The 17,192-nt window shown below is 35.1% G+C and overlaps 1 protein-coding gene across 3 annotated transcripts in view; it reads right to left on the bottom strand.

Moving 5' to 3' along the window:
- Positions 1-17,192, bottom strand: part of LOC149532073 (uncharacterized) — a 246,419-nt gene that overhangs the window by 98,073 nt on the left and 131,154 nt on the right. For all 3 annotated transcript variants that reach the window (XM_089809449.1, XM_089809451.1, XM_089809450.1), the window contains one exon: positions 14,995-15,223. In XM_089809449.1, the coding sequence (XP_089665575.1) occupies positions 14,995-15,223 (229 nt within the window). The remainder of the gene's footprint in view (positions 1-14,994; positions 15,224-17,192) is intronic.

Genomic DNA, 17,192 nt, shown 5'->3' with positions numbered 1-17,192 from the left:
TCTTAACAGATTATGAGTTTGACATAAGTTATATTAAAGGTAAGGAAAACAAGGTGGCAGACGCCCTAAGCCACAGAAGACACATCTCGGCGATAACTACTATAACCTTCAGGTTACGGGACCAAATTTTAAGGCACTTGGAGTGTGATGTGTTTTATATAGAAATCAGCTTAGCTCTTATCAGAGACCTGCAAGATCCTAAGTATTCAGAGTTTAGCTTAGAAGAGGATGGATTATTAAGATATCACCACAAAATCTATGTGCCCAACGACCCTGAACTCTGAAGACTGATTTTAGGTGAATTTCATTCAGCCCCATATTCAGGACATCCAGGAGTAACAAAAATGTTATTTGATATAAAACCTCTATATTTCTAGAGAGGGATGAAAAGGGAGATAATTGAGTTTGTTGCAAGACGTTTAGAATGCCAGAAAGTAAAAGCAGAACATTGGTACCCAACACGCCTGTTGCACCCAAATGAAGTACTCGAGTGGAAATGGCAAGTAATATCCATGGATTTCGTACAAGGATTACCTATGACATGGAATCAACAGAACACTATTTTGGTCATGGTTGACAGATTAACAAAGGTTTCTCATTTTATACCAGGGAATTTAATTGATGGAGCACCCGAGATTGCCCATAAGTTCTTGAAAGAGATTTTTAGGTTGTACGAAATTCCTGAGAAAATTATTTCAAATAGGGATGCTAGGATAACTTCCAAGTTCTGACAAACATTATTTATAGCCTTGGGTACTAAATTAAACATTAGTTCAGCCTATCATCCTGAGACAGATGGTCAAACAGAACGAATAAATCAGGTATTAGAAGATCTTCTAAGAGTATATTGTATGGACCAACAATACAAATGGGAAACATACTTACTCTTGGTAGAATTTGCATATAATAACTCCTATCAGTCCACCATTAGAATGGTTCTCCTTGAGGCTTTGTATGGTCGTAAATGCCGAACCCTAGTAAGTTGGAATCGGTTGAAAGATAGAATCATTATTGGGCTTGAAATGCTTCAAGAGATGGAGAAACAGGTAATCAAGATTCGTCAAAAGCTAAAGGAAGCAAACGACAGACCAAAAAGTTATGTTGATGCCAAAAGAACACCTTGAGAATTCTCAATAGGGGATAAGGTATTACTAAGGGTTAAACCTCAAAAAAGTGCTATCAAGTTTGGCAAAAATGCTAAGCTAGCCCCAAGATATGTGGGACCCTTTGAAGTTCTAGAAGTTGTTAACCCAGTAGCTTACAGGATTGCTTTACCACCAGCCCTTGCTAGGATGCACGACATCTTCCATGTTTCATATCTTAAAAAGTATATTACCCACCATGAACATATGATTGATTGGAAATTATTGGAGGTACGAGAACTAGGGGTGGTAGAGGTAAGACCACTCAGAACACTCGAGGTACGTAAGCTACGCTTACGAAATCAGGAAGTGACTCAGTGCAAGGTTAAGTGGGGACAGTACGTTGAGGATAATGCCACCTAGGAGGATTATCATCACATTTTACAAAAATATCCCCATCCTTTCACTGAAATTGAGAATTGAACATTTATTTTCTTCTTGTATAAACTATCTAAGTATTGCTTAAATTTTGTTGTTATGTTCATCGAGGACGATGAAAAATCTAAGGGGGTGGGTATGTTACATCCCAAATTTTGCCCTAATTTTTTGTTTGCTAATAATTGTTGGTTTAATGAATGATTCATGTTCATGTGAAACAAGTTAGTTAATTATATACGTTGTATCAACTGCTAACAGATTATTTTTTTTCCTAGTCATGTGAAACAAGTTAGTTAATTATATTCATTGTATCAACTGTTAACAAATTGTTTCTTTTCCAGATCATGCGAAATGAGTTAGTTAACTATATAGGTTGTACCAACCGATAACGAATTATTTCTTTCATGTTCATGTGAAATGAGTTAGTTAATAACTTAATATAGACATTGAGGAAATAATCAAGCAACCTATAACTGTCATTAGATGATTGACAATCATTTGATTGGAATTAATGATCAATATATTTTTGAATTAATTGTCTTGGTGAGAATGCTTTGTTTGGGTAATTACAAGAAGAAGACTGAAGAGAGGGGAAGCATTGCTAAATAGGATCACCAAAAGGGGATGGTCGATTGGTCCAATCATTAGGGTCGACAGGTATAACCTAAGACTACCTTGGAAAGGATATGAAGACTTGACCAGAAGTTGCATTATAGGACCACATGAGCTATTAGGAAAAAAATTAAATAAAAACTTTAAATAAATTGAATTAAATATAAATCATACCTTGGAAGATTTATTTTTGACAATCTCTTATTTAATCATTATCATAAACTCTTAAATACGAATATATATAATCTATTGATGTCATCTCATCGATACACATAATCTGCCTGTGGTTTGCAAGATCATCTATCTTCTCTTGAGCGCTTTTGCGGAATGGTGGGGACGTAGGTCAATATCAACAAGACTAAGGTTATGATTTTCTCTAATAATAAAAAACAGCATCAACATGAATTTTATTACAATGGAAGTGTTCTTGAAGAAGTTGCGGAGTATAAATACTTTGGCATCGATTTCAACAAAAAACTAAGCTGGTCTAGCTGCAGGTATAAAAGGATACTAGGTGGCTGGAAGGCTTTTTATTCTCTTCAGAATAGGTGCCGTAAAGCAGAGTTGTGGGATTGGAAAACTATTCAAACCTTGTTCGGTCTTCTTGTGCTGCTAGTTGTTCTTTACGGGTGTGAATTATGGGCCAGCAACACTACTATAGCACAATGGAAACAAATCGAAGGAATCCAAAAGCACTTGATCACAAGCAAGTTTAAAATCAAAAGCACTGTTTCATATGATATCATGCTAAGTGAAATGGGGGCTGCTCCTATCGAGGCATTTGCTATGGTTCGCCTTCTAAGCTATTTAAAAAGAATTGAAAAAATGGAAGAGGATAGATGGCCTAAAGTTTTCTTTAGTGACACACTATGTAAGCGAAAAAGGACATGGATGCAACAAAACATTAAATGGATGAGTAAATGGAATATTCATTTCAATATGTGCCCCACAAATAATAAAGAAATAAAGGTCTTTGTTATGGAGAAATTCTACAAGAGAAATTGGGGAAGTGAGATCGGGAGGAAGAAACTATATTATATAAATGAGTTCAACCCCACTTGTGATCAACTCCAAAAAGCATACATAGGAGCCAACATTTCTTGGAGGGCTAAAATTCTTATTGCTCAGCTGAAAACCAACTCTCACCAACTTCGTTGTGAGACCGGGTGTTGGAAGAGGCCAAAGGAGGCTTGGGAAGAGAGAATTTGCAGATTCTGCAATTTTGGGAAAGTGGAAACTGAACAACACTTTATTTTAGAATGCGAGGCCTACAAGAGTAGCAGAGATAAATTTGTGGATACTATATGTGACAGTTCTTGGCATAACCTATTCAACGAAGAGTACATTGAGCAATTGGGTGGACTCATCATCATCCTACACAAGAAGCGAACAGTGCTACTTAAGTCTGCTTGAGTTGTCTTGCTGTCCCATAGGCTATTTTTAGCCTCGTGGACGTTAAAATTTTATCTATCTATCTATAAAAGTACATAAGGGCTTATAATAATAATAAAATAAAGATTGAACCCTTCAACTTTTAATTCTTTTTCCTTCCTTGTTTCTTCTTTTCAAAAATTTGAATTTATGTAGGAATCAGAAAGTTTCTTGATAACCGATGGTAGCCTAAGGGTCACGGCTGACCATTAAAAGTCCCTTTTTGAGATCATTTAGAGCATTCTCCTCTTCTCTGTAATATCCTCCATTCTTCCAAGCTCTGTTACATCTGTAAATCTTGAGTATTCTGACCCCATTGATATTTCATTCTACCTCTGCAATCCAAAATCATTCTTCAGATTTCTTTTGAACCCACAATACTAGAACTGTATCAAGGCCATATACGATAGAGAATCAAGTACAACAGTTGGCAGATACAAAAACCCAAATTGGGAATTAGGTTATGCATTTCTTGTTTTAATTTTCAGTCATCTTTTCATTATCTTCCAATCTGAAAAACTATCAATGCCTTTTAGAAGTCGCATTTGTCATTTAGAAAACTTGAAAGTTGTATATGTTATTGAGCCGAATATTAAATGAAAAATATAGTCGATATATATATATATAAAGATGAAGTGGCACCAATAAATTATAATTATATAATATATTGATGTCATCTCATCGATACACATATAAACATACATAAGGGCTTATAATAATAAAATAAAGATTGAACCCTTCAACTTTTAATTCTTTTTCCCTCCTTGTTTCTTCTTTTCAAAAATTTGAATTTATGTAGGAATCAAAAAAGTTTCTTGATAAACTAACCAATGGTAGCCTAAGGGTCATAGCTGACCATTAAAAGTCCCTTTTTGAGATCATTTAGAGCATTCTCCTCTTCTCTGTAATATCCTCCATTCTTCCAAGATCTGTTACATCTTTAAATCTTGAGTATTCCGACCCCATTGATATTTCATTCTACCTTTGCAATCCGAAATCATTCTTCAGATTTCTTTTGAACCCACAGTACTAGAACCATATCAAGGCCATATACGACAAAGAATCAAGTACAACAGTTGGTGGATAGAGAAACCCAAATTGGGAATCAAGTTATGCATTTGTTTTTATTTTCAGTCGGTTTTTCATTATCTTCCAATCTGGAAAACTATCAGTGCCTTTTAGAAGTCGCATTTGTCATTTAGAAAACTTGAAAGTTGTATATGTTATTGAGCCGAATATTAAATGAAGAATATAGTTGAATTCGATTTACTAAGCAGTCCAATGTCATATTCTTGTTTTACATTGATTAGTCAAAGAATCTGATTATGGAAGAATGAGATTTTGATTAAGAGGTAATTCATTATCTATTCTCATGCATATTCCATGTGATACACTTAAATTCTTCTTCCTCAATCTAAAATGATTTAATCCTCTTAGTTAGTTAGGACTGAAATATTAGGGATAATCCATTTTGCCGTCTGCTAATATATGATGTATGATTTTTCAATTAACAATAATACCTTGAGTTCTCATCAATTATTCAGCCTTTGGAACAAAGATAATTATGTACATTAGAAGGTATCCAAATGTTGCATGCTACCTTGCATGGAATTAGATAATATTCACACCGAGGAATTTCTCTTGGCAGAAAGGCCAATGATTGGAGAGGAGGTGTAAAATCTAACCTGCAAACAAAATTAACATTGAAATCAGATAACTAAGAAACAAAAACACATATAAAAGCTCATGCATGTCTTAATGATGAAACCTGTTGTCAAGTCAAGAGGTGGAGATCGAGTTCACGAACCAAATTTTGAAATCCTTGGCCAAGGTAGAAATAGACAAATGTGTTAATCATGAGAACTTTTTTTGTTTGTCCCGATGCTTAAGTTATTTAGTAATTACTGATGGGACACTCAAACCATCAAATTGCTCAGATGGTTGGACTTAAGATCATCCCAAGCCTGATTTCGAAGTAGGGAGGGCCATTCTATTAAGTTAAAATGTGAGGGGATAAGTAGAGTCCACGGCTGGGAGGTTAAGCCTATGTCAATGCTTCTCCCCTCACCAATGCCAAGGCTTGGACAACAAGACAAAGGGAATTCTCCATCATATATGTACATTCTTTTGTACTTCTACCTTTGGAATCATGGAAGCATAAATAGATAGTGTAGAAAATATGCACGAATATATTAGATGTTTAAAATGATAATTGCTACTTTATTTTTTCAGTTGAACATGTTAGATTGATTTAAATGATATCAAAGTAATCATTTATTTATTTCCTTTACAATTGTTGAAATTAAATACAACTAGATTAGGTAGCAGTTACTTCTTTCCAGTTATAAATAGTTAACGGAAATCATTGTCATGTGAATGGGATTAGTTGATAGTTAAATACTGCTTAAAATTAGTTAGGAAAATTTGTATGTTACAAGATACATCAAGGGAAGGAGTTAGAGGAGTACTAATGTAGGATGAGCAAGTAATTGCATATGAGTCGAGGAAATTGAAGAGTTGCGAGCAGAATTATGCTTCCCATGATTTGGAATTATCAGCTATAGTACATGGCCTTCAAATGTGGAGACACTACTTGATAGGGAAGCCTTTTGATCTTTGATCCGACCACCACAACCTAAAATAGATTTTCACTCAACCCAACCTTAATGCTAAACAGAGGAGATGGCTGGAATTTTTAGTAGATTATGAATTTGATATTAATTACATCAAGGGTAAGGAAAACAAGGTGGCATATGCCTTAAGTAGAAGGAGACACATTTCCGCGATGGCTGTCATCAATTTCAGATTAAAAGATCAAGTATTGCAACATCTAGAGCATGATAAATTTTATGTAGAGATTAGCCAAGCTCTCATCAAAGACCCACAAGATTCCAAGTATTCAAAATTTACGATAGAAGAGGATGGATAGTTAGGATATCATGATAGGATTTATATACCCAACAGAACTGAACTTTGAAGAATGATTCTGGAGGAATCCCATTCAGCTCCATATTTAGGACACTTTGGAGTGACTAAAATGTTGTCAGATATAAAATCTCTATATTTTTGGAAAGGAATGAAAAGGGAAATAACAGGTTTTGTGGCAGGATGCCTGGAATGCCAAAGAGTAAAGGCAGAACATCGTTATCTAGCCGGCCTTTTGCACCCAAATGAGATACCAAAATGGAAATGGCAGAGAATTTCCATGGATTTTGTACAAGGGTTACCTATGACATGAAATAGAACAACACCATTCTAGTATTAGTTGATAGATTTGCAAAATCGCTCATTTTATACCAAGAAATCTAACCGATGGAGCACCAGAAATTGCTCATAAATTCATAAAGGAGATTTTTGGACTACATGGAGTTCCGGAGAAAATTATCTCAGATAGAGATGCTAGGGTAGCCTTCAGATTTTGGCAAACATTATTTTCGGCATTAGGGACTAAGCTAAACATCAGCTCAACTTATCATCTTGAGACTGATGGTCAAACAAAAAGAGTAAACTAGGTTCTAGAGGATCTTTTAAGAGTTTACTGTATGGATCGACAGTACTAGTGGAAAATGTATCTACCCTTGGTAGAATTTGCTTATAACAATTCCTATCAATCCACCATTAAAATGGCCCCTTTGAGGCTCTATATGGCCACAAATGTAGAACTCCTGTGTGCTGGAATTGATTAGAGGACAGAATCATTGTTGGACCTTAAGTGCTTAAGGAAATCGAAGAACAGATAATCCAAATTCGTCAAAGATTGAAAGAAGCCAATGATAGACAAAAAAGTTATGCAGATGCAAAAAGGATGCCTAGAGAATTCTTAGTGGGAGAAAAGGTGCTATTAAAAGTTAATCCTCAAAAAAGTACCATCAAGTTTGGTAAGAATGCAAAGTTGGCCCCAAGGTACGTAGGACCCTTTGAAATACTAGAAATCATGAACCCAGTAGCCTACAAAATTGCCCTACCACCAGCTCTTGCTAGGATGCATAACATCTTTCATATGTCATATCTTAAGAAGTATGTCACTCACCATGATCATATAATTGATTAGAACCTATTACAAGTGCAAGATCCAGTGGTGGTGGAAATAGAACCACTCAAAATACTCGAGATGCATAAGCTATGCTTACGAAATCGAGATATGACTCAATGCAAGGTCCAGTGGGATCAGTATGCAGAGGATAATGCTACTTGGGAAGATTATCATGAAATTTTCCAAAAATACCCTCACCTTTTCTCTAGGGCTAGAGCCTAAACTTTTACTTTCAGTTATTTTCATTAATGTAATGGTTTGGATAGATATCAATTTTTAAGTTTTTGTTGTGACATTCATCAGGGATGATGAAAAACTTAAGAGGGAGGGTATGTTACATCCCAACTTTTGACCTATTCAAATATATTTATAGCTGTTGAATTGAATGGATTTTCTTGCTTAATCATGTGAAAAGGGTAGTTAAATATATCTGTTGTATTCATTATTTGTTTAACTGTTTAATGATGATGGTCATAATCCATTGTTTTTCATATGATGATGATAGAAGTTAGCAATTGCTTGGTTTTGGAATTATGACTAATAATTAAATTCCTTGCTAATATCTATATTAAATGATATTATGGATTTATTATGGAATTTTTTATTATCGTGGAAAATCATGCACGGGTGATTGTAGGAGAAGATGAAGGGGAGAAGCATTGCTAAACGGGATCAACGAAATGGAATACTATCTTAGTCCACTTATATGGTCGACAGATATGACCTCTAACTATCTTGGTAAAGACCTAGCAACTTGTATAACAGGGTACAATCATTTGGACACGCATGAGCTATTAGATAAACATTAATGATTTTAACTTAATTAAAGTATATACCTTTATCAGCTTATGGTTGACATTTCCATCATTTCATTGCAACACATATTTATGTACGTACACGTAGATATAAAAATAAAGGTGACACCATAATATAGTTCTTCTACAAGATTCTATCTAATACATACATTTAAATACATGTACAAGAAGATAAAATAATCTTCCAAATAAAACATGTATTTAGATATACATAATAAGAAATACAACCTTGGATAAAAACATATAATATGATGTCAATCTTATAAACACATCTACATGCAAGTAGATAAATATATTATAATTTATCCTTGAATCATATCTTTCGAATTCTTTTCATTATTTATTCAATTCTTTACTTGAAACCAAAATGTACATTTGGCATTTGATTCTTGATGGATCAACAAAACAAATCTTTTTAAAACCGATCATGAGTTACAGCTGACGATCTTGGAAAGCCTTTTATTAGGAAAGCCATGAGAGATCAAGATGATATAAGACCATTGAGTCTCATTCCTCACAACATATCTCTCTGCAATTTTCCTTACGTTCTTTCCCCTGCACATTTTTTGCTATGGTATTCCCATTTCATCTATACTTTTGGTGAAATAGGTGATTGGTAATCACATTAAGACTGCATTCGGAGTTCTTTCCGTGAAGGAGCTGGTTGATAGCATCCAGCCAAGACTCAAATTACTTTCCAAATTTACTAGGTTATGTGATTGCCTCTGCATATCCCAATGATTACAATATGTTTTATCAAATACTACTGCATTTGTAATTACAGCAGTAAGATACAGTTCCAGGATATGCCATACATCATCCTTGTTTTAATATCATTGGATAGTTCCTCTTTAGGAAAAAACCTCTTATGATGAGTCAAGACCAAATATTCATGTCATGATATCATATCTTCATTCTACTGTTCAATGTCAGAATCAAATGGTATTTATTTTGCAAGTCTTAAGATTATATTTCTCAGGTCATAGAAATGTGATATGCTGAAAAACATGTAATATTCTTATATTAGTTGAGGATCAACAGAAAGAGTTGGTTGCTCCAAGATTCAAACACTTAGGACTCACCCGACTGTATAGCTAAGGAAGAGGTGAAGAAGTGAGATAGAAATCTGCAATAACGTGGAAATAAAAATTAGACATGACATCACAATTCTAAATTATTTTAAAAAGGAAAATCATATAATAGCTCATGCATGTTCATAATTATTGTTCTCTTGTTGTCAAGTCAGGTAGTGGTGATCAGGTAATTGAACCTATCCGAAAACCTTGGCCAAGGTCATTAAAGACATGTTTGCCATCTGTGATCACTTGATGTCAGTAGTGCTAGTTATTCAAACATGTCCGTCCATAACTGAGCAGACATTTTAAACATCGAAAATGTTCAGGTGGCTGGACTAAAAGTATCCCAAGCTTGATCCCGGGGTAGGGAGGGCCTTTTTGTTCAATAGATTGTGTGGGATGAATATGGTCCAAGGTTGGGAGGTTAAGCGTAAGTCAATGCTTCTCTTCTTACCAAGAGCCGAGGCTTGCAGAACTAGTTAAAGACTCGTCAGTTACTTCATGTATGTTTCTTCTTACAATTCCTGATATACATCTGTATTCCTCTTGTAACTGAGCATATATTTACTTTATTTTATGTAAGGAAAGATAGTTAATCGTTATTTCAGTTACTTCAATTAATCGTTATTTCAATTACTTCAGTTAATTGTTATTTCAGTTAAGTTTTATTTCAGTTACTTCAGTTAATCGTTATTTCAGTTATTTTAGTTAATCCTTATTTCAGTTACTTTAGTTAATCGTTATTTCGGTTATTTCAGCTGAATGGTTATCTCAGTTAATTGTTAGTAGTTAAACCAGTTAATGTCTCTTGAAAGGGATTTAAGATGTTTTGTTTCGAAAGTTGGTTGAAGAAAACTCTTTCATTTCTATGTGAAACCAGGTTATAGTTCTTTATTTTGTTATGAAATCCGTTTGTTACAACATCAAGATTTTAAATGACAACAAACAATTCATCAAAGAGAGTTTAAGGTTATCAAAAGACTCAAGACCATGGTTATCAAGGTGAATGCAGTGACACAAAATATAGGAACTTCCAATCCTGTGATCATTCGAGATAGCATCGCCAAGTACAAGACCTTTCAGGGCAATCCCTATGATTGTTTCAATTTTCTTCCGTCTTTCTTCTTCTTCTTCTTTCATGTTTGTAATTGAAGAGAATGTATTACATGAAAATGTGTAATTACATCTAATATGACTTACATGTGTAATGCGAGATGCATGTAACCCAATAATTTCTCTCGTTAGTTAGACCGGGTCAAAGTTGGTTGAGTTGCTCCCACTTTTTCCTCCATCCTTTTCTCAACTCCTTTGCCTATATAAAGGAGTGCCCCCTCATTGTAAAAATCATCTTTTGTTGTATGCAAGAAAGCCTTGCTACATTTGTGCAAGCATAACTTTGGTTGTGTAGTACGAATTTGAGAGAAAGTGAATAAAAGAAGCAATTGGATTCGAAGATTTGACTGGAAGCAATTGTGATAGAGCAAATTAGAAGCTTTGACTCTAATTTGTGCCTATTGCCTTTGATTCATATTATTATTATATGTCCAATAATAGAGCACAATGATTTAAAAAGCAACTGGAGTTGAAGCTTTGACTAGGAGCAATTGCTTAGATATATAGTTAGAAGCTTTATCTGTAGTTTATATTTCTTTCGTGATTCACCAAATAGTTAAGATATCTTTACTTTTGGAAGTCTTTGTACCCTATTAGTAAAGCATATTCAGATAGAATTATGACCAGACTTAGAGCCAAATCAATACACTTTCAACTAGCTTTCGAGTTAGTGTCTATTTATCGATATCATTGTTCTCAGCTTTTAGATAGAAGTGTAGTTAGAGAGTTTTACACTGCCCATTACTCGCTCCGCATGTAAGTGGATTCTTTCCTGAAAGTTAAGAGGAAAGAATATTGGTAACATCCCTTTGCAAAATCTCTCAACTTCTTGCTTACCTTGAGTTGATCCAAGGAACGGTGAGAAGGGGGAGCCTTCCCTTTAAGGTAGGCGAGACTCTATCTCACACGCTGTGACTAGTGATCCTATTTTGTGACTAGATTTTACCCAAAACTGTCGGTTGCAAAATATCCACCCAACAAATCTGATTCATGTGCCCGGATCGGATTTGTATATCTTTCAAGCGAAGGGATAATTGTTGCTCGCCCTCAAATGGACCTTCTATTCCCTGTGCAAAGAGTCGATTGAGATCCTATTCTTGATTTAATTGCTGCCTCTGACCAAATTCTGATCTGGTCCAGAGGCATTCCCTTGATGATTCATTTCTCTCAATATCTGAACTATTTCCATCGTGGACTTTCTCATGGAGGAATGAAACTCTGTAAACAACTCCTTGTATTCATGGTTAGAATTTGAAGATCTGCCTCTTTACCTCAGTTACCCATGATTTCTTCACTCCTTTGCATGGGTTCATATCTTCATAGCAAAACTGATGTACAGGCCTGCAGGAATCCTGCGCTGATACTGATGTAAGAACACCCCCTACTCTAGATATTACATCTACAGTTCTGAAATCAAAGCTGAGTTATTTGAGCCTGTTGAATTCCCTAAAATTGTGATTTTCTGAGTTATGTCATTGCTGCAAGTACTAGTATTATCAAAACATATATCGTGCATATCTCTCTACTTCTATAAATGCATTTCAAACAGAAGCACCTGGCTTGATTGGCAAGAGCTTCTTGTTATGAAGCATGAGGTCACAAGGTCCAGTCTCCCCCAAGCCCATGAGGTAAAAGAAGATGTGCCGCACTAGTGTCACCGGTCTGTTAAAAGTTTACTCGGCGCACTGCAGTTTATAGGGCGAGCTACACACAATTCCCGCAGTCTAAAAATATACATTGCAAACAGAAAAGAAACAAAAAAAGATAAGGTTGTATATTACAGCCCAGTGTAGATTTTCATAATATAAAAGGGTTAAGTTTGCAAACCAAGTCATTGTAAAAATACCAAAAAAAAAGGAAAATCAGTTAGGACATTACATACAGTAATGATTGATAATTGAATAATAATGTTTTAAGTTTGAATTAGCAAGTTTAGTTCAAAAGGACAACTGAAGTATTGTTATTTGAAAACTATCTTTAGACACTTTTGAAGGAGCATTAAGAAAGAATGAAACTCCAAATTAGAGAGACAAAAAAACTTATTACAAACACAAATTGATCAAAGGAGGCATCCATTATTATTGCAACCAAATCATTTATTTCAAGCTTGCACACTTATTTTCATCTTCAATGTGGGAAGAAAAACCGTTGGTATGTTTGAGTTTGGAAGACAAAGACCCTTTTATCCAAGTGTAGTGATTCCTTCCAAGGATCATGTTAGCACTGAATATTTTTCGCTAATTCAGATTGAAGGCAATAAGGAGCATTTTGGAAGGTTTTGTTTGTGCAGAAGGTTGCTGGCAAGGTTCAGATCTCAATTGTGGAGGATTGTCAAAGGTTCTACAAGTGTCAGAAGACGTAATACAGTTGTTGAGCACTAGAAAATCTAATATCATTGCCACCAGAAGTCTCCACCACGCCATAGCAGACATGACCATACATCTGCAGCAGTCATACAATCATTGTACTAGCACATATGGACATTGTTTCTGCTGTTTTCTACCACAACGACCACCATCATCTTATCTACAGCCCTTGCAGCAGTATGATACCTGTGAGTGGTTGATTTTGATCATTCTAATATTTTCAAATTGTTTGCTGATTTAAATATTGAACATTGTTATTTCTTATTGCTTTCCGGTGCAACATACCAACATTTTTGTACTTTTCCAAAATTTATAATTAACAAAGAATCAGATCTGAGTGTTTAATCATTTAATTTAATATTGTTGCTATTTGATATTCTTGTTTATGCCCTACTGTTATATGGAAAGGAACCAGCACAAACTGCAAGTGAAAAAAACTCAATAAGGAGATATTATAGTTTGAGTATTTGTATTGTGAAGCCCTATTGGGAGGTTACTCCCTCCAAGTGGTACTGTAAGGAAAACATAAAGAATTGTATATCTCTCTGATCCAGGTATTTCTTTATTATCTTAGTTTCCTTAAAAGTTCATTACAAACACCATTATATACAAACCTTGATGAGTTGCTGATCCAAAATGGATCTATGAAAACAGTGATATTAGCTAATTCACTAATTAGTTCTCATGAAGACTTCATACAATCTTGGTCTATGCACAGGGAAAGTACATGGTATTTTTAAAACAATTAATAAAATAATTGTGATATTGTTATCAAGATTCAACTGTGTACTTTATAAGTCAAACTCATTGACCCATGTTTCATGATCACAAGAACAACTCTCTAATGGGAATGAATGAACACTTAGCACACCTTGCATCTAGGTGATGCTTGCAGAGGTGAAGCATTGAGCCTTCATGGGAAGTTACCCATCTCAATACTACTGCAGTTGATTCCTAATAGCTACATCACAATATGACTTGCTGTGGAAAACATCTCCTATTTATCGATTGATGAGCTAAGGGGCTTTCTAATGAATGGTTCATAAGGTGCATCACTTACTGAAGGTTTTGCAAATGGGGTTGCAAGCAATGTGGGCTTAAGGTTGGAGGAAACTCTGTGGTTAAGTGTGCTTCAGCTGGAATAGTTCTGGGATGGGTGAACTCCCCAGAGGTCTCGGTGCTTCACCTTTGTGAGCATCACCTAGGTGCAATGAATGCTACGTGTTCCGTTCATTCTCATGAGATATGGATTCTTGTGAATCACTACTCATGAAACGTGGGTCAATAAGTTTGACTCAAAAGGTATGTGGTTGAATCCTACTAGTGATATCACAATTTGACTTGTTGTGGACAATATCTCCTACTTATCTAATGAAATAATTCCATAATTAAGATGCCACATAACTAAAAGATCCTCAAACAAAGTAAGGAATAAGACATACAAGATGCAATTAATTCACCATGACCATCTCAAAAGCTATATTAGACTGAAACTTAAGAAATAAAGAAAGGAAATCTACTCCCCAGCAAGAAGATAAACATTACAAGGTTAAGATAACAATTGTTCTGGACCTGCTGTGTAAAAATTGGTTAAATATGCGACTCCCTCCATCATAGATTTTCTATCAATTTTCAACACATAATGTGGGGTTTTAACCAAATCCAGCCAAAAATACATGGTTATGGTAGAAGATTTTCTAAAGTTTTAAGCACTACAGGTGGAGTCTGTACCAATCTCTGTGAAGAGCAGTCTAAGAATCCAAAAGTTCAAAGGGGCAGATGACAACGGTGGTATTGACAATTTGCACTGAAGTCTCTTGTTAAGAATTCACATTTTGGATGCAAACCTCACAATAAAGACCATGTTCTTTAGGATGATGGATGCCTTACAATGAACATAATGTCTATATGAGTCTATCTGTGTCCTAAGACACTGAACTGTCACATTTCTCAAATTGTAAAGTACAGGAGTAAGATGGTAGAGTTTATACATACAGGGGCATTTGTTTTCCACTTTTGCTACATTACCTGGTTTGATTATGTACTTCATATTAGCGTGTATCTTCCTGTTCTTAGCAGTATCACGGTATTCATCATGTAAGTGGTAATAGCATATAATTGGACATTTGAACCCTTCCCACATCCGGCAACATAACTTGGCAGAAAGCCAGTCTGCACAAGGATAATGAAAAATTTTCTTGCATGTCTTTTCTCCACAGCCAAGAGTAGCTCCAAATCGCTTACACTCTGCACACACCTGATATTCAATCATCTATCAGAAACAATTTGAAAATATCAAAACAATTTCCAATATCAATAATAGAAACAGCAGGAAAGAAATCAAAATCTTGTCCCAGAAACAAGCAAATTGGTTCATAAGAATCTAACATAAGTTATTCTGTGTAATAAACTCAATTGTGAGTGCTGCGTCAGTAATGGAGGAAGTTAAATTATTAAACAGATGTAATGCCCCTTTTTGGGGCACTTAGAATTCTAAAGTTAAAACTCATAAAATATTAAATTTGAGGGCTTAGAGCAAATTTATTAAATAACTAATAAGTCAATTTAATATTATAAAGGGGATTAAAAGGTGACAAGAGGGTCACCATTTTGAGCATAACAGAAGGATGAGGAGTTCATTTTCAACATGTTTAGATTATGCTTGTATATTGATTTGGTTTAAAATTTCTCTTGGAGAAATTTCTATTCAGGGATTCTGAGGACGGAAACCTTCAGGCTCTTCTCAATGAATTGGACGCAAACCTGGTTCAGCTTGTGCTGGATTAAAGATGAGGTTCACACTGCATTAACAGGTTCATTTCTAGTAATCTCCAATCTGGCTGTTGTTAATGTGGAAATTTGTTATTGTATTGCTGATTATTAGAATACAATAACTTGAGCATTTAAATCTGGAAATATTGGGGAATATTTGTTGTTTTAATCTAAATGTTGTTGCATGAAATCTTTTATTTTTAAATCTGGAGATTGTGCTGCAGAAATTGGTTAAATATTCTAGGTGGGATATTTCAGTGGTATCGGAGCGATGTATCATGCCATCCTATGGAGTTTGTGCCAAAAATAAAATATTTGCAGAACCAAATTATCCTAGAGGGATAAATATGAAGGGCAAATATTTCTGAACTGATTTATTGCATCCAGAAATATATTCGAAGAGGCCCAATTCAATGATATATGCTCGAACATAAAGAGAAGTTTTGAAATATAACAACTTGTTATCACGAAGCAAACTATAAAATATTGCGGGGCCAAGTCTATTGGGAGGCAACGCATATACAGTTCATACATGCTGAAGAAAAACATTGGAGTATTGGGAATACAGATTAATAGCCTTTGTTATATACGTCTGATCGAGTTAAGGACCATTTGAATTTTTCTTGCTGTGAGCTAAGGCAACTTTCTGTAACAAACATAGTCACGTAACTCTACTCCTGGAGCATTGTGCTGAAACATGTGAAGAACTTTTCACACCAGACACCCCTCATATTGGTCTGTGTTGAGTGACGTTGAAGCAGTTATGAATGGGAGTGGAAGCCAGGATATGTAACGACTCCTTACCGTGCTACATGTGGAGTCCCAAAAACTAACATCTCGTGGAACAACAATGATTCTGTTTCATTGTCGGAGACCAAGGAAAAATCTCGTGAAAATTTTATATTTGACTGAAATTGGTATGAAGCATTGCTGGACACTGAGGATACCCAAAATCTATAAGCAATATTCCTATACACACACTAGTCTAGAGGAGACTTCACATGGAGCCAGCAGTGACTAAATTCCCTTCAATGTCATTTGCCAAAATACGCAAGGTGCAATCGAAGTATAGGAGAAACTAATGTGTTTTACAGGCTGACAGTAACAAGAAAGTTGAACAAGAGTGTGGTTGTGACTTACTAGAGTAAAATTATCCAATTTGGAAAACTTCCGGATCTTAATAGTTCAGAGAAATTAGTGCTGGTCAATTGGACATTGGCATCTATTTTCCATTCAAGGAAGAGTCAAGCATTGTATTGCATCTATTTTCAACTCTTTTTTCTGATTGAAGGTGTCATCAAGCCATCACAATTAGAAGCGGCTGTTATGTTTCAGTTCCATTCTCATGTACAAAGTTGTTATTGTGAATGTGACAGTATTTCTATTGTTCATTCATGTGTGGAGTTTCAGATTACTATCTTTGATCATCATGGCCTGTGCATAGCAGTTTTTGG

Source organism: Cupressus sempervirens, chromosome 11 (genome assembly GCF_028749045.1).
Source record: "Cupressus sempervirens isolate cs-2001-9-10 chromosome 11, ASM2874904v1, whole genome shotgun sequence".
Lineage (NCBI taxonomy): Eukaryota > Viridiplantae > Streptophyta > Pinopsida > Cupressales > Cupressaceae > Cupressus > Cupressus sempervirens.
Note: the sequence above shows the minus strand (reverse complement) of the source record. Positions and strands in the feature narration are given on the sequence as shown.